This window comes from Drosophila willistoni (genome assembly GCF_018902025.1).
Source record: "Drosophila willistoni isolate 14030-0811.24 chromosome XL unlocalized genomic scaffold, UCI_dwil_1.1 Seg142, whole genome shotgun sequence".
NCBI classification, from domain to species: domain Eukaryota; kingdom Metazoa; phylum Arthropoda; class Insecta; order Diptera; family Drosophilidae; genus Drosophila; species Drosophila willistoni.
In genome coordinates this window covers 4,947,976-4,969,451 of record NW_025814053.1, presented here as the reverse complement: position 1 = coordinate 4,969,451, position 21,476 = coordinate 4,947,976, and the positions used below count along the sequence as shown (strand labels likewise).

General features: G+C 38.0%; 4 protein-coding genes across 5 annotated transcripts; 3 read left to right on the top strand and 1 right to left on the bottom strand.

Moving 5' to 3' along the window:
• The first annotated feature begins 2,968 nt into the window (after nucleotides 1–2,968).
• LOC6644789 (farnesol dehydrogenase) lies at nucleotides 2,969–3,937 on the top strand. The gene is made up of 2 exons (XM_002067569.4): nucleotides 2,969–3,573; nucleotides 3,641–3,937. Exons 1-2 carry the CDS (start codon nucleotides 2,998–3,000, stop codon nucleotides 3,815–3,817), a joined length of 753 nt encoding a protein of 250 aa, XP_002067605.1. The 5' UTR covers nucleotides 2,969–2,997; the 3' UTR covers nucleotides 3,818–3,937.
• Nucleotides 3,938–8,439: 4,502 nt separating this feature from the next.
• On the bottom strand, nucleotides 8,440–17,848 carry LOC6644790 (cytoplasmic dynein 1 light intermediate chain 1). Of its 2 annotated transcripts, XM_023176885.2 has the most exons (9): nucleotides 17,585–17,848; nucleotides 17,103–17,213; nucleotides 11,324–11,514; nucleotides 10,849–11,249; nucleotides 10,548–10,777; nucleotides 10,373–10,484; nucleotides 10,111–10,305; nucleotides 9,778–10,051; nucleotides 8,440–8,676 (listed from the first exon to the last, which is right to left on the bottom strand). In XM_023176885.2, the coding sequence occupies exons 2-9, from the start codon at nucleotides 17,177–17,179 to the stop codon at nucleotides 8,597–8,599; spliced, it is 1,560 nt and encodes a 519-aa protein (XP_023032653.1). In that variant the 5' UTR covers nucleotides 17,180–17,213; nucleotides 17,585–17,848; the 3' UTR covers nucleotides 8,440–8,596. The 2 variants fall into 2 exon arrangements, with proteins under 2 accessions (XP_023032653.1, XP_002067606.1); XM_002067570.4 differs by lacking the exon at nucleotides 8,440–8,676 and having other exon boundaries at nucleotides 8,744–10,051; nucleotides 17,585–17,847.
• Nucleotides 12,619–15,726, top strand: LOC6644791 (armadillo repeat-containing protein 2). The gene is made up of 7 exons (XM_002067571.2): nucleotides 12,619–13,031; nucleotides 13,092–13,317; nucleotides 13,388–13,525; nucleotides 13,585–14,237; nucleotides 14,302–14,500; nucleotides 14,557–14,814; nucleotides 14,869–15,726. Exons 1-7 carry the CDS (start codon nucleotides 12,619–12,621, stop codon nucleotides 15,712–15,714), a joined length of 2,733 nt encoding a protein of 910 aa, XP_002067607.1. The 3' UTR covers nucleotides 15,715–15,726.
• Nucleotides 17,849–18,029: 181 nt separating the features above from the next.
• LOC6644792 (zinc finger protein 189) lies at nucleotides 18,030–19,211 on the top strand. The gene has a single exon (XM_002067572.4). The coding sequence runs from the start codon at nucleotides 18,111–18,113 to the stop codon at nucleotides 19,209–19,211; it is 1,101 nt and encodes a 366-aa protein (XP_002067608.1). The 5' UTR covers nucleotides 18,030–18,110.
• The last annotated feature ends 2,265 nt before the right edge of the window (nucleotides 19,212–21,476 follow it).

Here is a 21,476-nt window from a genome sequence, read left to right as displayed (position 1 = left end):
TCATTTGAGGTAAATGCACAAAAAAAGCAGCTAAGAAAAAGTGTCAGTTCAAATATATTTCAGAACTTTGACAAAGATGGGGATGAACAAGAGCGGTAAAAAAACCAACAAGAAAATGCAAAATGAATTGGAATAAAAAGATGATTCAGTCAACTGAAATGAAAAATAATGAAATTAAATAAATGGAAGAGAAAAACCCAAGTGAAACAATATCAAATGGAATGAAATGAAAACTGCAGTGTGCACTATGATTCAGTTTTTCATGAAAAGCTTTGGTCGTTTTGATAATTAATATTGCAAATAATTTACTCTAAAGACAAAATATGAAGAGACACAAAATTTGCTCTGTATCATAGCCACCAAATCAAACAAGTTCGCTATATAAAATTTAAATTTTTGGGACAAAGTTCTCCCATTTCATAGCCATACATCTTCGTTTATAATTGAAATGAAATAAACAATATATAAATGAAATAAAATAGGATGAAATTAATGAAACAATACAAAAAGTCGTTTGAAAGTGCAATTTTTGAAGGTCTTTGATGGGAAAACTGCCCAAAAACTTCACAGACCGTAATGAAAAAAAAATCTCATTATGAAATTGGAGTTAATTATGCTAAGAAATAAAAAAAACCGAAAGACATTCAACAATGAAATCCTTGAGATAATAGCAAATTTTTTATATTTTAATTTGAAAAATTTGAATTGTCTGAGTGTGTGTATGTGTGTATGTGTGTGTGTGTGTTTTTTTTTTGTTCGTTGTGGTGTTCTAGCCTTGAGTTTTTCCATGCAACGCTTAGAGAGGACATCATTAGATAGATTAGACCAAAGAGGAAAGCAAAGGAAAGGTCTTTAATCATTGTCGTTTGTTGGTTCGTTATTTTTTGTTTTTTGTTTGTTTTATGTTTTTATAAATTGTCATTGATATGTCTTTGTCTAACTGTGTGTTAATATTTAAATTTGTTGCAACACTCTTAGATGTATGTAAGTAGTATGTATAAATTTAATGTATATATGTTTCATCATTTGTAATGTTAGGATCTGATTTACTCCTGCTGGGGCAATGACAAGGACAGGCAATTTAACTGTGACAGCGATGGCGCATTGCAAAAGGCGTCAAGGACATCACTCCCTCTCCCTTGCTTTCGCTCGGTGTCTGTTTCTGTTCCTCATACCTCGGTTGTCTCTGTTGTTAACGTTTTGTGTCTCTTTAGTAAACCGGCGCCCCATTAGGCATAGCCAGGAGGTGGGCGGCTGAGATGAGAGACAAGGCGACAGGAGGCAAAAGAGCTTTTGTCTTTGCTATCATTATCAACACCCAGTTACAGTTCTCCCCCCACCTTAGCCCCTCATACCCTCTTCGTCACCCCACCATTTCTTCCCTTTTCTTCACTCATTCCTTTCCTTTCATGTTGCGTATTGTTCATCTTTCTTCTCTGGTATTCATATTCTTGTTGCTTATTTTGCTTTAGCCGTTTCCTTCGTTTCCACTCAGTTCAAGTGTTTTGCATTTTATTTTACTTTTGAACCGTATGTATGTATGTGTATGTGTGTGTGTGTGTTAAAGGGTATGATGGAACTCTTTGATATCCTTTACAAGTCCTTTCCAAAGACAATTAACAATCAAATCAAAAAAGAAAACATAAATTAGGATTCCTCTGTACAAATATAATCAAAATTATATATTCCTTATTCATTCAGTTTTCTTTTCTGGTCGACCTGATCTGTATCATCATCTTCCTCCTCCACCTCCTCCTCGTCATCATCATCATTATTCTTTACTGCAGTTGAGGACGGACATCCTCATCCTCCTTCTCCTTCATTTTTTTTTTTCTTAACAAAAATTAACACTGAGCGACAGCAGCACCAACAACGAAAACAAGGACAAAAAAATGTGCTAAAGAAAATACAAAAAAAAACGAAAAAAACCTCCGCTGCAAAATGAAAAGAAATGTCATTTATCACAATATATAAAAATTTTATGCTAAATAACATGGAACGACCTGAATTTAACCAACAAAACAAAAAAAAATAAAGAGAAAAAGAAAAAGAAAACCAAAACCAAAGGCAAAAACCAGAGCAAAAACTTTATGCTCATTATGCGGTGGACAGGAGGGGAGGGGATGGCTGTGGGGGAATGGTGGTGTGGATGGTGAAGGGGCCAAGGATGTTGACTGTTAGTTATTACTTTTGTTGTCGCCAAGCATTAAAAATGCCAAAACCAAAAGGCAACTAACTAAAGTTGATGGCCAATTAAATTTCAGATTTATGTATTATCGCCAACAAATATTTGATTAACTAACAAAAACAAAACTCTGACTTATTTCGTGCAGAATTTTAAACAGTTCAAACAACAGAAATCCAAACTTTAAGTTGGAAAACTAACTAACAACTCCTCCTCGAGAGGGGTTCAAATTGTCCCGCAAAACTTTGAAACTGATCGATTTTCGATATCCAAGAAAGATTCTCCCTCCTCCCCTATTTCCCTCATCAAAATTGTAATCCATCACAGTCACATAGAGATCAAGTTGAGGCTCACGATAGATAGATAGAAACAGATTCGTACTGAACATTTTCAATAGATCGTTTCTCAAATAAATATAATCAATTTTCTCAATCGCTTAATTTAAGGCGGAGTTTCAATCATCTCTTTTTATTTTGTATAGCAAGTAACTATCTAATTTGTATATATTTTCTGTATCAGCTTTGGAAATGTTAAATTACCATGTCAGCATATGATGACTAGGCAAACCCTCGCCTACTTAGTATATACAAAACATGCTATCCAATAAGCTCAATTATAATGTGATGAGGGGGGATAGAGAACGGTGGAGGGGCAAGATGGAAGTGTTTGCCAGTTGAACTCGTTTGCACTGGCTAATACAACTATGTCACGCAAAAGCTAAGGTCGAGAACTATAAAAGGAACTTGCACCAAGTATTTTGGCTTAGAATCGTAACTGAACTCATCTTAACTCATCTCAACTCGCCAGAAATTATGGAACGTTGGCTAAATCGTGTGGCTGTTGTAACGGGCGCCAGTTCGGGCATTGGTTCGGCCATTGCCAAGGATTTGGTTAGTTCTGGTCTAACAGTAATCGGCCTGGCACGTCGCATCGAACGGGTTAGGGAGCTGCAAGAGAAGCTGCCAGCAGCTCAACGAAATCGTCTTGTTCCGCTCTACTGCGATGTGGGCTCTGAGAAATCTGTGAACGAGGCTTTCGATTGGATATGCCAGCACTACGATGGCATCGATATATTGGTTAACAATGCCGGAACATTGCAGACGGGCCAATTGGTTGATATGAAAATCGCTCACATCCAACAGGTCATTCAAACCAATATCATGGGCATTGTCTTGTGCACTCAGCGGGCCTATCGTTCCATGAGAGAGCGTCAATTCGATGGTCATATTGTGTTAATTAATAGTATTCTGGGTCACAAGCTTCAATCTGCCCAAGTGGGCGTGGCACCTGATCTCAATATCTATCCACCCAGCAAACATGCAGTCAATGCCCTAACCGAAATGTATCGTCAAGAGTTTTTGGGTCTGGGCACGCGAATTAAAGTCACTGTAAGTCGTAAATTCTTGATTGTCTAATGGAAATAATAATTATGTTGCGTTTCTTAATTTTATACAGAGCATCAGTCCCGGTGCTGTGGATACGGAAATAATTCCAGATAGTTTGCGTCATATTGCTAATAAAACGATTTTACAATCGGAAGATATATCCCAGGCAGTTCTCTTTGCCATTGCCACGCCTCCTCATGTCCAAATACATGAGTTGACCATCAAACCATTGGGCGAGATCATATGAAAACCAAAATCCAATATAACCCATCCCCAAATAGTATTAATTTTTTTTTCTTCTTCTTCTTTGTTTGATATTTCATTTCTGCAAATAAAAAGTCAATTTTGATTTATTCAAGGTCAAAAATGTTCGTTCAAGAGATCAATATCGGATCAGATAAAAAACTCAAGGACAGAGGCGAATGTAGAGTTAGGAGGGAGAGTTTTGAATCTTTCTCCATGGCTTTAAGAGCATTAATTCCTAATTACTCCTGATTAAGGACTCTAGAGTAAAGGCTAATGATATTCTTGTTAGAACTTTAAGCGAAAATCTAAAAAACATTTTTGGAAAAATTTGAAGCGATTGTAAGGATTCATTATAAAAAAAGTCTTACTTTAAATTATAAGAACAAATTCAAACGGCAAACCCCTTAAACTTCAGATATCAAATAATTTAATTTAAATTTTGATAAGTGATATTAACACCTTTTATTCTACAAAAAAAAAAAACATATCACAGACTTCAAGCAAACCAAAAAGCGATCAAACTACCCTCGAAAATTGAATGAGTTTCTGGTTTTCATTTGTGTTACAATATTAATAAATTAAATTCATATTAATTAATCATAAAAAGGCTAGAACAGAACAGAGAACAAGACAAGAAATAAAACGCACAACTTATTATTATAATAGGCAATGCCAAAAGCCAAAGCAAACAAGTTTTATGTTCAGATCAGGCTAGTTCAGTTTCTACTATAATGACAGCCTAATTACGGCTTAGGGCAACAAAAAAAAAAACTTTTGACAGCTTCTCAACGATGCCCCCCTCTCTCTCTCTCTCTCTCTCTCTTTCTCTCACTCTCCATCTATCTCCATGTTCATTCTATTTCTGACTACATCTCTGTCTTCTATTTGTAATGCATAACCTTGGCGAAAAACAAACGTCAAAACAACTTTTTTGGAACAAAAACAAATGGATAAAAAAAAAGAAGAGAAATCCAAACAAAAACAGAAAAATTGATGGATTCATATACTAAAATCTAAAAGACATCTGGATACTAAAAACTTAAGTCATTGTATTTACATATTTAAGTAAAAGTTTAGTTGCCATTTTTTATTCAATTACGAATTTTTCATTGTATTGAAGACAGTCGAAGAGAGTCGAATGGCAAACATTCAATTGTAAACAAAATGTTTGTAAGTTCATCGGATCAAGTTGAAATGGAATTGTTTTACATAATAATTTCAATAACAGTTTCTTGCTTCTTTAAAATTCAAGCTCTAGTCGGCGGACTGATATGAACATGATTGATATAAGGCACTATTTGAATCCTCAAGTCTCCCAGAGATGAACTTAATATTTTATCACTTAACTTAGAAGACTATTTCCAACAAATACAAACTAAACATAAGATGTAGGTAGGTATTAAGTTAGCCTCTTTATCCCTTGAAATTGTTGTGCAAAAAGCTAATCAAATATTTTGAATAACTATGACATAAAACTAGCAAGATGCCATTTGATATACTTATTACAACAAGTAATTGTTGCTATTGAATTTACTGAAGCAACTCAAGCGGCATGTGGATAAACTGTTGCATACTTCTTGGCATGAAATGTCATTCAGAAAGACATTTCAGCCATGTTATTAAGGAAAATACATATAAAATTCAAAACAAAAATATTTTCTTTGGCGATTTTACTATTATTTATGATATATTCCTATTTTAGAGTCTAACTTACCAGTTTTGAATCTGTACCATATCGATTTATGTATGTTGAATCGAGTCTCTCTCTCTCTGGAGAACCACATAATAATTGCCCTTCACTTTTCTAGTATATCTACGACTGATTTATGTAAGAACTTTTTTGGGGGGCAAGTTTCTTCCTCACTTTTGTGCCAGATAGTTAGTAGGTATGTGCAACTAATTGTCATAGTCTTAATGGCTTTAATTGTCTTTTCTATTGTTTTTCTTTTTGCCTTTTCTTGTCACAACTGCAAATGACTTGAGTAAGGCGATATAGTAGTAAAAGAGAAACTACTAGAAACAGAAATGCGAGGAAAACAATTGAAATTTCAAATTGCTTCTGGTCAAAAAGTGTCAGACAGACAGCAATTGAGAGAGAAGTGGATGAAAACTAAAGAAAGAAGGAAACTATTGCCATCTAGACACATTCAAACTTACACATACACATACAAGTGCAAGCTACATATAACGAGGGTGGCATTGTAATAATATATTTTACCAGTAAATTTCCAATCAAAATCAACTATCAATATAACTAGGCCAAAGAGCAATTTTCCTGAAAGAAAGTCTCTTTCTCTCCCTTCCTGATTGTGTGTAACTCCATTTGCACTAATTACTAAACTGATGATACAACCCTCGCACTATTGCTACTACTAATACTATGACAACTTGTACATTTGATTTTATATGTGTGGTTTCTTTTTCCATTTTTTTTTTTCTTCCTTTGCTCCTGACCGCCGCCGGAAACTCAATTTGTTAGATAAATGTGTGAGAGGGAGCCAAAGGAAAATAGAAATTAAAGTGCGAGTGAAAAAGTATCCTACAGCAAAAGCAATTTCAATGAAAATTAACTTGGAAATACAATTTCAGAAATGCCACAATATGAAATTGTTTGTGACAAGAGCTACAAGAGCATAACTAAACTGAAGTAAATAAATTGATACGTCTTTATTGGTTTTTTATTGACAAAAAAAAAGAATTGTAGAGAAGAAAAAAACTTGGTAAGGTCAATTTAATGTGTAATACAGAAGAACTATTGCCATCAGGAACCTGTTTATCTCTTTCTTAACCCCCTAAAGTATGCCATAATTGTCGTGATCGCATCAATTGTAAGCCTCGTTTTGTTTTAGAATGACGTGAGCCGCACAGCTGTTTCTCAGTTATTTTTAGCATACTTTAGGGAGTTATATAATCCCTATCCAGGACCAAAACCTGGCAAACATCCTGGTTAATGTCTTTCCTTAATGTCAGTATGCGTTTGCTTATTTTCTGTCAATTTATTTGTTATCACTTTGATATGTGGGCGATAATTATTGTTTTATTTTTGCCAGTATTATATGTCATCCTTTCTCTTTGTTGTTTTTGTTGTTGTTGTTGTTGTTGTTATTGTTATTAATGATGCTTGAAGGCACATTTTCAAATCGATTTATTTGTTGTTGTTGTTGTGTTTTTTTTTTTATCAACATTTCCATAAATGAAATGATTTTCGCCATAGCCTATTGGCCCAACGTAACAGCTGGGATCCAATTGCCATGATTGCCTTGACTAACTCCAAGGATGACCATTCTGTATGTATGTGTGTGTGTGTGTGTGCCTGTCTCATCTTTCCAGCATACTCATTCCAACACGAACTATGGCAATCCCCAATCCCAAGTCCTATCCCTATCGCTTCTGCTGTTGCCTGTCGTCGGGGCTTAGCCTTATTGTTTTTTGCCCGCATCTTTGCGTTTGAGGGTCGTCTGTGTGCTTCAAGTTTTGTTTCATCTTTTGTTGATTCTTACATTTTGACCCCCATCCTATCCCATCCCATCCTACACACAGACACACACACACACACACACACACACAGAGTAAATATGGCACACTGACTTAACGCTTTCTTGTGCCATTGCCATCCTCGATTTGGCTCAAAATATCTGACATTGACTTTTGATTTTGATTGCCATTTTGATTTAATGTTGTGCACGTAAGTGCAACAGCAGCTGGCCAAGATAAATTACAAGTTTCTTGAACCGTATTAGAGATTAGTGTTGCAAAAGTTATTCTTTAGATTTATACATATTTGCCTTCTCCGTTAGTAATAGATTTTGTTATAATTGTCTAGCTAATCTCTGAGACAAATTCTAATCACATCATTAAACTAAGTTACTATTTGATTTATTTGGTGGTAAGTTTAATCCTTTCGGTTCCTTTGACCTTGCTTCCAATTCTCCTTTTTCCTTTGAGTTTTTCCTCCACTTTCTTAGTTAAAAGTTTGCCAACATGATAGAAGAAATTAAACATTTTCTGTTCGTTTTTGGAAAATCGTTTATTTAAATTGGTTTTTTTTATGATTTCGTCGTAGTTTTGTTGTTCTCTCTCCCTCTTCCTCTCTCTCTTTGTTTTTTTTTTCGCTTCCTTTGATTTAGTTTTTATAATTTTACATTTGAAATTTGTTATTTTTGTTCCGTCTGATGTTGTTGTTGTTATTAATGTTGTTTGGTGTATTGTTTAAATAAATTTTTGCACAATAATTTATGTTTTTGTTTTGCTTGTTCTATGTATGTATATAATAGTATGTATGTGTAAATATATATCTATATGTATATAAATATAAAGATATATATTTCTAATGTACATAAAAATAGTTTTTTTAGTTCAGAGAGATATAGACACACACGGTATAGAGCGAGAGGCAAGACAGCTGTGTGATAAGCCATTTGTTGTCATCGTCATCAGCAATCCTTTTGGTTAATGTTGTTGTTGTGTGTGTGAGTGTGTGTGTGTGCATTTATGGCAAAACAAAATATGTAGTATTTAGAGTATATATCAAAAGTTGTTAGCGAGGTTCATTAAAGCTTAACTTAACAAACGACAACAATCCGAAACTGAGCCCATCTCTCGCTCTCACCTGTTTTAACTGTGTTTTGCATTTCAATTAATTGTTTTTTATTTTTTTCTTCTTTTTGTAAACATAAGATAATGCAACAATTTTAGATATGACAAACCAATTTTCAATTTTCATTTATATATAGTATGAAATATATAATTTTCTTGCTTTTTGTTCTTCAATTTTGTTTCTTCAATTTAGTGCGTCTTTTTTTGTATTTTCTCCGAACTTTTGGCGATTGACTGCCGTTACTTGATATTTCCTGCGATTGACTTTTCAATATAATTATTATAATGATAATTAGTATATATATATATATAAAAAAAAAATGCATATGCATATTTATATATATATGTGTATATTATGGATGGGGCAAAAAGGTATGCGGGTATTTAACAATAATTCAGTTAGTTCAGCAGCACATTTTGGCCATAAAAATAAAATTTCAGCTAAAATACATATTAATTGTTGTTCGTTTTCTACAATAAAATCAAACACGACAAAAATTGAAAAGGAATTTTAAAAAAGAATTTCGAAGCCAACTCTTACAAGTACAATCGATTTCTACAAATGTAAGTGTGTGTGTGTGTATGTGTGTGTTTAATAATTAATATAATTAAAAAATACATACAGCTTACCAACTACAGGTTAGGCATGTGTATTTTGTATTGTTTTTGTTTCTTTTTTGTTGTTTTTGTATAAGCATAACTGTTTTGAATCTCTCACACTGCGGCGCATTTTGTTTAATTATTATTACATATTTTAAATAATTTATTATACAAATGTGTGTGTGTGTGTGTGTTTTTGTGTGGGTGCTGGTGTGGCGCATGCCCTCCAGACAAGAAGAAAGAAATAAACACCAGACACTTTTTGGCCAACTCTCTGGCAATATTTGCCCTAGCCCAGACTTAGACTTACATAATTGTTAAATTTTGTTTCCCTTCGCGTTAAATCAGAACTCACAATATTAATATAAAAAAAAAAAATAAAAAAGAACAACGAAACAAAAACTCATCTTATGAGTTTGAATGGAATTTTAGCTGAAACTCAAGAGAAGCTCCCTTGAGATGGTCTCAAAAATAAACGATTGAAACACAAAATCACATTTTGCCTCATTAAATGATCCAAAAGTATGATTTGCAGAGAGTGTCCTTGTTGATAAGTTGCAGCAGTTGTCACCCCGAGCGGCAGAAGATTTTTGAGTTCTTATCGAAGAGTTGTTTGTTTTCCTTTGTGTCAGCGAGAAGCAGCTCCCTGGAGTTGTGTTGTGTGTACGTGGGTGGGTGTGTGTGTGATTTTGATAGTTTGTTTTTGGGCGCGAGTTGGTTGGTTTGTGGCAGTAACAGCAGCCACACACACATTTCAACACTCACTTTGCGAAAGATCAATGTCCTTTTTAGCGCTACGCGATAGACGATCCAATTCGGCTGCCGCATCTGTGCGTACGGCTAGCTTTTCAGGTGTCATTGTAAGGCCATCGGTGCCATTGGATGTACGTGGGGTGCCACCTACACCACCTGGACTTCCAGGACCACCTGGTCCGCCGCCAGGTGTAGTGCTGCCCGACTTTTTGTGTAGCAGCGAATTGAAGAAATTGGCGAGAACTCCCTCCCCACCAGGCGTTGCAGGCGTTAGCTTTGGATCAATCTAACGAGAAAACAAACAAATTATCAGAATTACAATAGAGTAAGAGAGGAAGCGCTTACCTTCTTGGGCGAGCTCTGACTCGCACTGCCTGGAGTACGGGGAACACCGCTCTTATTGCCACCAGAGTTTGATCCCTGGGAACGCAATGGGGATTCACCACGCACTTGACTACCCTGCTTGAGTATCTCCTGTTGCCGTGCCAAGAACGCTTGCTCATCTTCGGTTTGCACTTCAGCCTCACGATTAGAAACAGCCTAAAGATAAAATAAAAGAAAGAACAAATGTATAAATTTAATTCAATGGATTATCTTCTGCGCGTACCTTTCGAGTGGGCGGCGACTTGATGATATCTGTGTATGGATTCTCAGCATTCACACCATGCATGTTCTCATACAGAATACTTATTTTCTTCAAGCTATCCCAGCCAGCCGGACTGCAAAAGAGAAATATGAGAATTTGATTAAAAAACTCTTTTCGATTTCAAGTTGTCACTCACATGAGTACCGCATCCTTTTCAACGACTAGCGCTGGTGTACGGAATGGTAAACCATAAATTCGATGCGTCAAATATTTGTAGAGGAGATCACAGTTTTTGTCTTCTTTAACGCTCGTATAGAAGAGTGAGGTGCCATGTCGCAGGCAAAAGTTTCGTATCCATTGTTGAATGAAGTCGAAATGCTCGTCACGATACTCGTACTCTTTTTCCAGGGTGGTCATGTAGTCCGTCTTAAAATACAGGTGGTGAGAGAGTTTGGAGTTTATTCAGTGGAATTTACAGGATGAATTATGGTTTTTACCTTTGTGACCACAACAACAATATCTAGGCCAAGATTTGTAATTAGTGCGTCCTCTGTCAGCGGCAACAGATCATCTTCATCAATCGAATTGTTGCGCATGGTGCGTTTAACTGGCGATCCCGGATCAAGATCATCACCGACCTCACAATAACTTTGCCACGTTGTGGTTAAGCGTTGACGTGCCGCCTCCTTCTCTTTGGGATCCAACTGAAGACTCTCAATATGCTGAGCAAGTACTTTGATCCAATGATTAAGCTGCTCCAGCCAGCCCCAGGGTTGTGTCATCGACACTGTGAGTATGACGAGGGTATGTGCATAGTTCGTTTCGTTGAGCGCATAATGCAGGAGATTTGTATGTCCTGGATCACCATCCAAGACCCAAACGCCTAAACGCGTCATGTCTGTGAAAAAACAACAACAACAGCAATCAATTGAAGATTCTACATATTAGATATCTATGTATCTATATACTCACCGTCTCTGTATTCATCTTTGACATCAATGTAGGCATATTCCAAGCCGGAACCCTTCTTTGGATCCTCAACGCCTTGAAGTTTAGCAATTAATGTCGTTTTGCCGGTGGCATTATCGCCTAATACTAGTACAGATTTATTTGATGGAAGTTTTGTGCTGCCCTGTGTTTGTACTTCATTCAATATCGCAGACCTGCAAACAAGGCAACATTATAGTAATTGGAAGTCCATGTGAATTTGGGTCAAAAAGTTATTTACGCTCCTTCCGCATAGATATATATGTATGTATATCCTGCTTTGCAATTCACTGAGTACAATTAGTTGTTAGTCATTTCAAAAATTTCTCTTTTTTTGGCGTGAATATTTTATAGTTTAGCTCTTTTAAAACACGCCATTCACCCGCTTCCTCTTCCACCAACAACAACAACAACCACATTTATGCAATTCAATTAAGGCAATTAAATATCTTGAAATTGAAGAAACGCATTTTAGAACATTTGAGTGACATGCAAAAGTGGGCCCCATCAATTCTTCAGGTTCCTAGGTTCCAATGTAAGGTTCCTGCCTTTTTCCGCACACACACACACAATTGTTGGAACTGGACAACCGCTCTACGGACTACTCTTCTCTCTTCACGTACAGCCTACTTTTCAGTCTAGTGGTTAGTAGTTGCCTTCTTGGAATATATGTATATACTGTGTATTGTGAGAAATTTCTGTATAGATATCGATTGTTTGCCCCATTGCTGTATGTTTTCTCTTGTTATTGTTGTTGTTGTTATAGCCAATTCCTTGCTTCCAGAATAAAATATAACTCTACATATTATCATTCCACCCAAAAAGGTAGAAAAGTATTTAAACTACCTTTTGATAGACTAGTCATTCTATGGGGCACAGTGGTTACTATAACATTTGTTTCGTTAGTTCACTTTTAGGCCAACTATTTCTGCCATATTAGGTGTCACTGTTCCTGGGATATTAGGTGGCTTTTATTTTCATTTTTTTGGTGGTGGCAACAAACATTTTTCGTGAGTAGCTTCACACTTCTTGGCAGTCATGCAAAGTCTGCCCCCCACTCCCACACCAGTCCAGTTCAGTCCTTTCCCTCTCTCTCTCCCTCTATCTCTCTCTCGCGACGGGCCTTTCCGCGTTGGTTGGCATGGTGAAAATCCACAAAAGCCAAAACGAAAAATATATATATTTTCCTAGCCAAAATGACGTTCAGTGACTGACTGACTACAGAGCGCAAAAGTGGAACATTAGAACAAAGGAAAAAAAAAAACAAGGAAACAACAAATATGAGTTTGCTTTTAAAGCGTCGTTCACGCAGTGAGACACGTCCAAAAATTAATGAGGAGAAACCCAAACAGGAGAAGCAACAGCAGCATCAGCCACAAAATCAGATAACTCCGTCAACTAAAAAACCGCCGGTGTCCTCGGTCCACACGAATTCTAGTGAACAGAGTTTGCACAAATTATCCTTGGGCATGGGCAGACGCAAGACATCCGCTGAGCTTATAAGCGAAGCAAAACTATTTTTAGGCGATGGAGCGGGAATGGGAGCTGCTGCTGTTGCAGTTGGACCACAAATGATGGCAGCCACTGGCGGTGCCCGTTTGGTTAGTACTCGTCGGCCAATAACTCCACGTGAACCCGGACGTGTACTCTATGGCAAGGTGGCCTTAGCCGGACGACCGCCCAGTGCTTTTTCGTAAGTATCGAACATTTAGATAGATATGGGCTTTGAATCTTTAGATCTCGCAATGTGTAGGATGCGTTATTTGCAAAATGAGAAACCACCAATGACGCCGCCTACAAATTTAGTTGCACCGCGGCAACTGCCGGCATTGGCAGGTGCTCCAGCTACGCCAATGCCACCGCCCACACGAAATGGTGATTTACTCTGTCAGTCGAGCAGCGAGACCTTAATTGAACTATTGAAACAACATGCGGGCCTAAAGGAATGCAGTGCCGAGACAGTTCAACATATCAATGCGGTAATCAGGATATCACATGCACAATAGTCAGAGTTTGCCATTTGAATCCACTTTGTTATCCACTCATTAGATATTACAAGAGCTCTATACGAGGGTACGCAAACAGGAGCGAAACTTTAAACGTGGTTTCATATTGGGAGGACTCTATGGTCTGGTTGAATGTACATCTCCGCGTATCCTCTTGGCTGTGGCACGCGTTGTATTGGCGGTAATAGATATGTATATGTTTATATAGTCCAAATTAATCATTAATCAATTGTTCCTAAGCTTCGTGTGACTGGCAGCAATCTTACTGGAGCCTGCAAGTTAATCTTTAAGGTGGCTCGCCATGAGCAGCACGACAGTTTGTTCCATGAACACGATGTGCTTGAATTGCTTATCGATGGCTTGGGCCATGCCTCGCCACTGGAGGAGCCAGAGGCCTGCATCTATGCCTATGGTTCAATACGATTCCTGACAGCCAGTAGTGGACAACAGGAGCGTGATGATGCCCTCAATTGCAATTGGCCTGTCGAATTGATAGAAACAACATCACCAACTGCAGCGGCAGCCATAACATCAGCTACAGCTCTAGCTGGTTCTGCTTCTGGATCTGGAGGCGGACAGACAGCCATCATTTGTCCACGTAAATTGAGTGGCCAGCAAACATTGATAGCCCGCCTTGCCCGGCATGGGGCCGTCGAGTTGATGATTCTTCATTTGCAAATGCTAAACGAGGCGGGGGCCACACGTCGTCTGTCTGGTCCACCATTGCATACACTCTATCAGTTGTCCGCCGCGATGCGTGCCCTGGCCAATGTGTGCCAACAGCAACAGCGTCTTCAATTGCAATTGCAATTGGCCTGTCCACATTTGATACGTGCTGCTGAAGTCTCCATGGGTGAGCTGGAAGTTCAGGCCAATGTTGTGCGTGCCCTGAGGTGAGTCACTCAAAGGACAAACTGAAGAGTCCATCAATTATGCTGCACTTTATTCTCTGTGCAGTGTTCTATCCGAGGATTCAGATTGCTGTGAGATGCTATTGAAGTATACAGCCCGCATTGGGTTACTTTTGGGTCCATCTTGCTGTTGTGCCAATAAGGATGACGCTGGTCAATGGAATGAACGCCTATTGGCTGTTCTCAGTCGTCTGGGCTATATGTTGGGTAATATATTGGCCAAACATGAGTCCGCCCGCACTCAGGTAAAGTTTCACAGGCATTTACAGATTAAGATTGGTCTCATTCCTCATTATTGTAGTACTTTCACAATGATGTTGCCATGGAGTATCTGTTGAATGTATTAAAACAGCTGAGCAGCAGCCACAGCAACACCAATAATAACCCATCCGCCGCAACAGAGGCTTCCCTTATCGATGCCCAAATCAAGTTAATACGTGTCATTGCAAATATGAGTGTCAATTCCGAGGTTGGAGCTGGTTTGGGTAACATTCATACTCTCGGCTCAGTGCTCCTGCAATTGTTGCGAGATGCAAGCTCAACTAGACAAACACAAAGGGTAAGAGAAAGTCAATTAAATAATAGCCAAATGGATCAATCTATTGAAATACAGTCACCCGAACAGCAAGAACTTCTGCATGCCACACTGGGAGCCCTGCATAATCTATGCTTCTATCAGGATAAACAAGCGGGAACTCCGGCTGTGGGCTCCTTACAGAGCCTCATCGATGAGCTATCGGCGACCTTGGCCGAGACTTTGTCCAAATGCCAAACGACCTCAACTAAAGTGGAATTGGTACGGGTCTTGGGCAACTTGACACGAAACGAACTGGCCCGTCGATGTTTCTGTGCAGCCGGTGGATTGCCTCTGATGGTGCAACAGCTGACACGGCAGTCTGCCGGACATGATTACGAGTTGCGTACCTGTGCCATTGGGGTACTAGTCAATCTCTTGGGCGATGGCGAACAACGTTCGCCTTTCTTGCAACTGCGGGGCGCGGATCTGCTGCTCCTTTTGCTGAGAGGTTCGTTGGAACAGGAGGATTGGTTTATGGCCAACATTGTGTGTCAGGCCCTGTGGAATCTATTGATTGATGGTCAATGTGCGACTGCTCTATGTCAGAGTGGCAACATTTTGGACGAGGTCAGCGATGTATTGGCCGATTATTTAGATGAAGAGCGACTAGGCAATCCCGGAGATGATGATGAACAGGATCTGGATGTGGATGCGATTGCAGACCCGGAAGCAGAACAGCAGCCTAAAACTCTTGAAGATGAGGCCAATCAGCATTACCAGCATCATGATGACAATTTGTGGGAGGACTTTGCATTGGTTGCCACCGATTTGTTGGAACGTATACATAACAATTTCGATAAACAGCAGCAAACACACATCGAGAACGATAACGATAACAACGATGACAACGATAATGACGATGTTTTTATAGAGGAAATGTAATCTCCCTCTCTCTCTCTATCTTTATAGATTATATATAATATTAATATTAATAACCAATAATAATAATAATCCTTAACTATAATCGAATACCAAAATATTAAAATTTGATCTCTATATAATGATTACTCAATTAATCAATAAAACGACATTAGATACAAATATAATTCTAGACAACTTAGGAGGATGCCATAAAAGTAATCCAAAAAGGGCGTGACATCATCCTTGGCTCTTTGGCACATATAAAAAGAATAATATTATAGATTTTTGTATTGATAATAGGATAGTGCGACTTGTCAAAGGAAACTTTAACCCAAATTTAAATTGAAGAAAATGGCTAAAACAAGTACTAGCTAAACTAATTCTTGACATTTAAACAAAGGTGAAAAAATCGATCTTGAGTTCAAGATTTTATGAGCACAGATCTCGAGTTGAAGACTTCCTCTCATTTAGCTATCCATTCCTCTGCCTACAAAGTCTTCTCCCGTTTACGAACTTGAAAATTTATAACCCTGGGAGTGGAATTCACTTGACCAAAATATGTTTCTTGAAAACTAATATTTAAGTATGGTAAGTATGTTTTGTTACCAAATTTGTTTATCAATTAATAAAAGAGTAAACGACATGATAAGAAAAGGTTATTGATTGAAAGATTTCTTGTGAAGGGTATATTTTAAGTCGAGATTTGTTTTGAAAAGTAATTTAAGCTAAGAGACATATTTAAACGATGACAACATCGTTCGCTCACGCACACACACACACACGGACGCACACTTAGCCATTCATAGACCATGGCTTGAAAAGCCCAGCTTTTGTTGGCTGATTGGACAGAAGCTACTAATGCAAAAAGTAATACAAAATTGATAAAGCGCGAATAAGAAAAACAACAACAACAGGAAAAAGGTAGGCTCTGCCACGGCTGACATCGACGTCAACTGCGCGGTTCTCGATTTTTAGTTTTGTTTCATGAATCATCAACAGCAGCGGCAGCGGCAGCGCATACATTTGTTGCGCTCTCTTCGCCCCCTCCCCATCCGACACCCCATTGTATTACTCTCTTTTTCTACTAGGCAGCCACAGCTTTGTACGGAATTACGCTAAAAGTGTTTTTGAGGTTAAATGGTTAACATGCAAACAGCTGGGAAACGGCAGAGATGGATAACGCGAAAAGAGAGCGCGATAGAGATAGAGAGAGGAACTGAGAGAGAGATTAGGGAAAAGGAGCAGTTACAGTAGCCGGCTAAGGTAACATAATTATTGCAAAATTATTTGCAAACGTCAGCTAAAAGAGCGCGGTATCTTACGGTGAGAGGGGGTCGAGGAGTAGCTCTCTTCTTTTACTTGCTTTCTTTTACATATTGTTTTCACTTGTTTTCACCGCACTCACTCACCAAAGATTCTCCTTTTCCGTTGAGGCATCCTTCTTCTTTACTGTCAAGGATGATGTCAGAGCGCTGTCCAAAGCCATAGTATTGTTGCTGCAGCTGATGTTGTTGTTGTTCCTGGAGCAGGGAAATAAGTGGAGATTGATGATAGAATTTCAAAACACACACCAACACCAATACAATGGGCAGGACACAAGAGAAGGCTGCGGATGAGCACAACAGTTGCAGCTTTGCAAGGTGCCGTCGTCGCTGCCAGCGTTGCTGTCGCTAGCGCTGTCGACGTCGCAAATAATCTAATACGATTATGTCGTTGGCCAAATATTGTCATTCGGTCATTTTATATCTTTGTTCAATTTGTTTTGCACTATTGTTGCACACAGCAGTTTCCTCTCTGCCAATGCCATTGCCCAAAATAACAAGCGCACACACAATAAATTGGGAACTACTCTCTTTATCCCAAAATTTTACTATTCAAAATTGCTACCTACGCCTGTTTTTGCCTTGCTTCGCAGCTCTCTTTCTCTTCTTCTGTCTTTTGCTCTGTTCCAGCAAACACACGGGGCCCCGCACTTGAATTTCTCTTGGGCTATCCACGGAACAATTGATTCTTTTGGTTATTTGTTTAATCGTACAAAAAAGAAATAACAAAAAAATAGTTTTCTAAATATTTATTTATTTATTTGAACGCAGAGTCGGAAACGGAGAGAAATTTATGGTTTTTTTCGCTATGAGTTTTCTTATTAGAGACGGACAAACTGAGGTTGTCACAACAAGACTATCGATATCTTTCCGTTTTATCGAAAATCGAAGTAGTCTCAGTGCGGTAAATTGAACTCTGTCCCACACTTGTAGTGTCATACAGTTCGATAGTTTTTTCTCCCTTTGAACTTTTGGCGTCTTATCGTTATCGATTAATTTTTGGTATCTTCTTCATTTTATCGATAACATGAGCGGCGATGTTTTTGTTTGGATTGGTTAATTCTGTTTACTTTTAAATTTCTAATAACAAACGCAATGAAACCAATAACCATTAAACCAAAGACTCTCTGTGAGAACGCGGACACCATGCCAACATCCACCAGCCGTATAGGCACTTCCAATCCGAAGCAGAAGCAACGCGTCTACCATTGCGGAGCGTGCCTGACCAGCTTCAGTCGCTATGGGAAAGCCAAGACCCATGAGCAGATGTGTGCTCCACGAATCCAACGGATGAATATGTGTAAATATTGTCTGACCCTGTTTCGTGACGAGAAGCTATTGGAGTGGCATATGGAACGAAAGCACACGGACGGAAAGCATTTGTGTTTGCAATGCGGCAAACGCTATTCGACGTCGACATTTCTGTATCGGCATGTGGTGACCTGGCATGGAGAGCACTCGCTTTTCTATTGCGCCATGTGCGCAGATAACTGCAATGATGTGAAAACCTTTAGTGACTTTGCTGGACTGATTGCCCATGCGAAGCGAATGCATCAATTGAATCTCTGGTGTGGAGGAGCAGGAGCTGCCGACGACGAAGACGACGCTGGCGGCGGCGATGGAGCGTTCAGTGATGCCGACGAGATGGAGAATTTGGAAATGCTGGAGGAGAATATTGAAGACTTACTGCCCATTGTCGACTGGGATGACGATGTCACATTCGGCTGGCCCATGGATCTCGACAAGGAATCGTGCATCGCCAGTGCCTATGTCTGTCCACTCTGCGCGAATAACTTCACTGGCAGCATAAGTCTAATCAATCATCTCGAACAAGTGCATAAGAAGAATCCTCTAGATTGCAGCTATTGCGCCAAATCGCACCCAAATCGCGAGGCTCTGCGTATGCATCTCCAACGGATGCATGTCCTCATCCGTAAGCATATCTGTGTAGAATGCCAACTGGAGTATGCCACTGCTGATCATTTGGAGAAGCATATGAGAAGCAAACATCTGCCGGAGCGTCATCACAAATGTGACATTTGTGGCAAGAGATTCGCCCAATTGTGCCATCTAAAGGAGCACCTCAAAACGGACAGGAATCACCATCAAGGCTCGTCCCTAATATGTCAGCTCTGCAATTGTCGTTTCTATCGATTGACTGATCTTCAACGTCACGTTAATCAGAAGCATGGCTAAATCAGACTAATTAACAAAATTAAGGTAGGAATTAAAACAAGTTTGCTTTACAATGATCAAAAGGTATAAAACATTTCATTTTAAACTCCCATGGAGAATTGAACTTACTTCCTATGGAAGAATAAACATTTTACATATAGTTATATACAAATACATATGTATAAATATAGAAATTTTGTTGAAGGTCACCTTACCATATTCAAAACTTTGTTAACTATGACTGTTAACTAAATATGTATCTTAAATTTATAGTCTAGCAAACTTTTAGATAACTGCTTTTATAAAAGAAATTTAGAACTTACATTTCTCCGAAGATACTCATTATGGCCTTAAGGATAATTTCCATATTGATACTCTGAACGTTCAAGTTAAGTTTCAAATAAAAAAGGTTTCTTCCAAGATTTATAATCAAGTGTATTAAGTAGTCGTTATCTAAAAATTGTTTATTAAAATTTCATCCGAAGGGAAAAAAAGGGAGTATGAAGATAGGTGATTCGAATTCTGTTAGCTTACAGGGCACCTTTTAATGAGCCGTTACCACCACCACCCACCCACACAAATTCTCCCTCTGTCTCTCTCTCTCTCTCTTGAACGCATGCACGCACACCCACATACACACACACACAACCTTTTTTTTTGGGTCTCTCCAATGTTAAGTAACAGCAAGTACAATGATCGCAGTCAAAGCAGCCGCTGTTACTGTTGTTGTTATTATTTTCTGAGCTTCTCCTACTGCTGCTGTGCTGCTGCAGCTACGAGAGAGCGCAGAGCACGTCAGAGCGTAACAGTAGAAAAAAAAACGTTATGTTGGAATCTCTGTTATTGCCCCGTTTATAGTGATATTAAAAAAAAAACAAACTGAAACCGTCTCGCGGTTGGCGCACTTGGCCGATACCGCGTAACAAATTGTGGGGACAGTTTTAAAGGAAACTTGCTGGCGTTGAGATCGGTAGAACACACAAAAAAAAAAAAAATAAATACAAAAAACAATTCAAACGCTGCTTCGTCGCGCATAATTATCATTCACCTATTTTTATTTCTCCCGCCTGTTCTCAACTTTTCCGCACTTGATTTTTGTGTTAACAATATTTTGATAAGTTTTTCCATTGCCTAATTATTTGTTGGTTTTGTGTAAGTAATAACAATATATTGATATATACTGTGTGTGTGTGTGTGTATAAAAAATTTATATTCAACGCGTGCAAAACGAACAAAACAATACAAACCTCGATCAACTTTTTGTTATTGTTTCTTTTTTTTTTATTGTATCTTTTATTTGAAGTTTTTCATTTGGTCGCGCTTTTTAAGCCGGGCTTAAAAAAAGCTCTTTTGTGTGGTGCAGCAGCAGCAGCAGCTTTTTTTTTTTAAGAGAACAAACAAAGCTGCTGCTGCTTCTGTCGTTTTTTTTTCTGTTTTTGTTTTTGTTATCAACTGCTATTGACTCAATGTGAAATACAAATTTTGTAATTAAGGTAACACAATTATAAGTGTTCTTAATGTTGTTGTTGTTGTTGTTGTCATTGTTGTTGCTGTGGAAAGCCCACAATGGAAATTGCCCAGCCATAAAATGTCTAATGGATATTATAGAAATAAAAACGAACTACAAATAAATACAAATAAATAAAATGTAAACAAAAGTCCCCCCAAACTGAGTGGGGACTGAGTGCAAGGTGCAAAAGAAAAGAAAATTTTAAACTGGCTATAAAAATGATTCATTTCGAGTTTAAGAATAAGTTGAATTTATTATTAAAAAAAAAAAACAAGCTAATAACACAAATAACAAGTTTAACCAGAGCAAATTGTTTTCCAAAAGGTTCTCGATAGCATAAATTAAGGGACATTTGTTTAATTTGTTTTGGCCAAGTAAGCAACAAATAATACACAAAAAAAACAAAAAAAAACTAACGAGCATTGGCATGTAAATTGTTTAAATTCTAAAAAAAAAAAGTGTGTGATTTGCATTAAATTCTAAATTGTTTAAATTCTAAAAAAAAAGTGTGTGGTTTGCTTAAAATTCTAATACAAGTTTTATTTACGAATAGAAAGTGGTAATTTGACCTTTCCGATGATTACTCAATTTTTATTTACATAACTGCAAATGAATTAGATTTCAGTTCTAATATGAAAGTTTGCTTAATTTTTAAGAAATTAAATTGATAAACAACAAATTCAAACTTGGAGAATCCTTTGACCTATCTTTATAGCCATGATTGCTTTTTTTCTGGTTAAAAAATGTTTAATTCTTCATTAGTAAAATTGTGTCTG

Excerpts from the sequence above, each read along its gene's own strand:
- LOC6644789 (XM_002067569.4), top strand. The coding sequence starts at position 2,998 with ATGGAACGTTGGCTAAATCGTGTGGCTGTTGTAACGGGCGCCAGTTCG. Across the intron at positions 3,574-3,640 it reads GCACGCGAATTAAAGTCACT|AGCATCAGTCCCGGTGCTGT; the intron begins GTAAGTCGTAAA and ends AATTTTATACAG.
- LOC6644791 (XM_002067571.2), top strand. The coding sequence starts at position 12,619 with ATGAGTTTGCTTTTAAAGCGTCGTTCACGCAGTGAGACACGTCCAAAA. Across the intron at positions 13,318-13,387 it reads CAGTTCAACATATCAATGCG|ATATTACAAGAGCTCTATAC; the intron begins GTAATCAGGATA and ends TCCACTCATTAG. Across the intron at positions 14,238-14,301 it reads AATGTTGTGCGTGCCCTGAG|TGTTCTATCCGAGGATTCAG; the intron begins GTGAGTCACTCA and ends TTCTCTGTGCAG.
- LOC6644790 (XM_023176885.2), bottom strand. The coding sequence starts at position 17,179 with ATGGCTTTGGACAGCGCTCTGACATCATCCTTGACAGTAAAGAAGAAG. Across the intron at positions 11,515-17,102 it reads ACGGAAAAGGAGAATCTTTG|GTCTGCGATATTGAATGAAG; the intron begins GTGAGTGAGTGC and ends CCTTGTTTGCAG. Across the intron at positions 10,485-10,547 it reads GAAAAGGATGCGGTACTCAT|TCCGGCTGGCTGGGATAGCT; the intron begins GTGAGTGACAAC and ends TCTCTTTTGCAG.
- LOC6644792 (XM_002067572.4), top strand. The coding sequence starts at position 18,111 with ATGAAACCAATAACCATTAAACCAAAGACTCTCTGTGAGAACGCGGAC.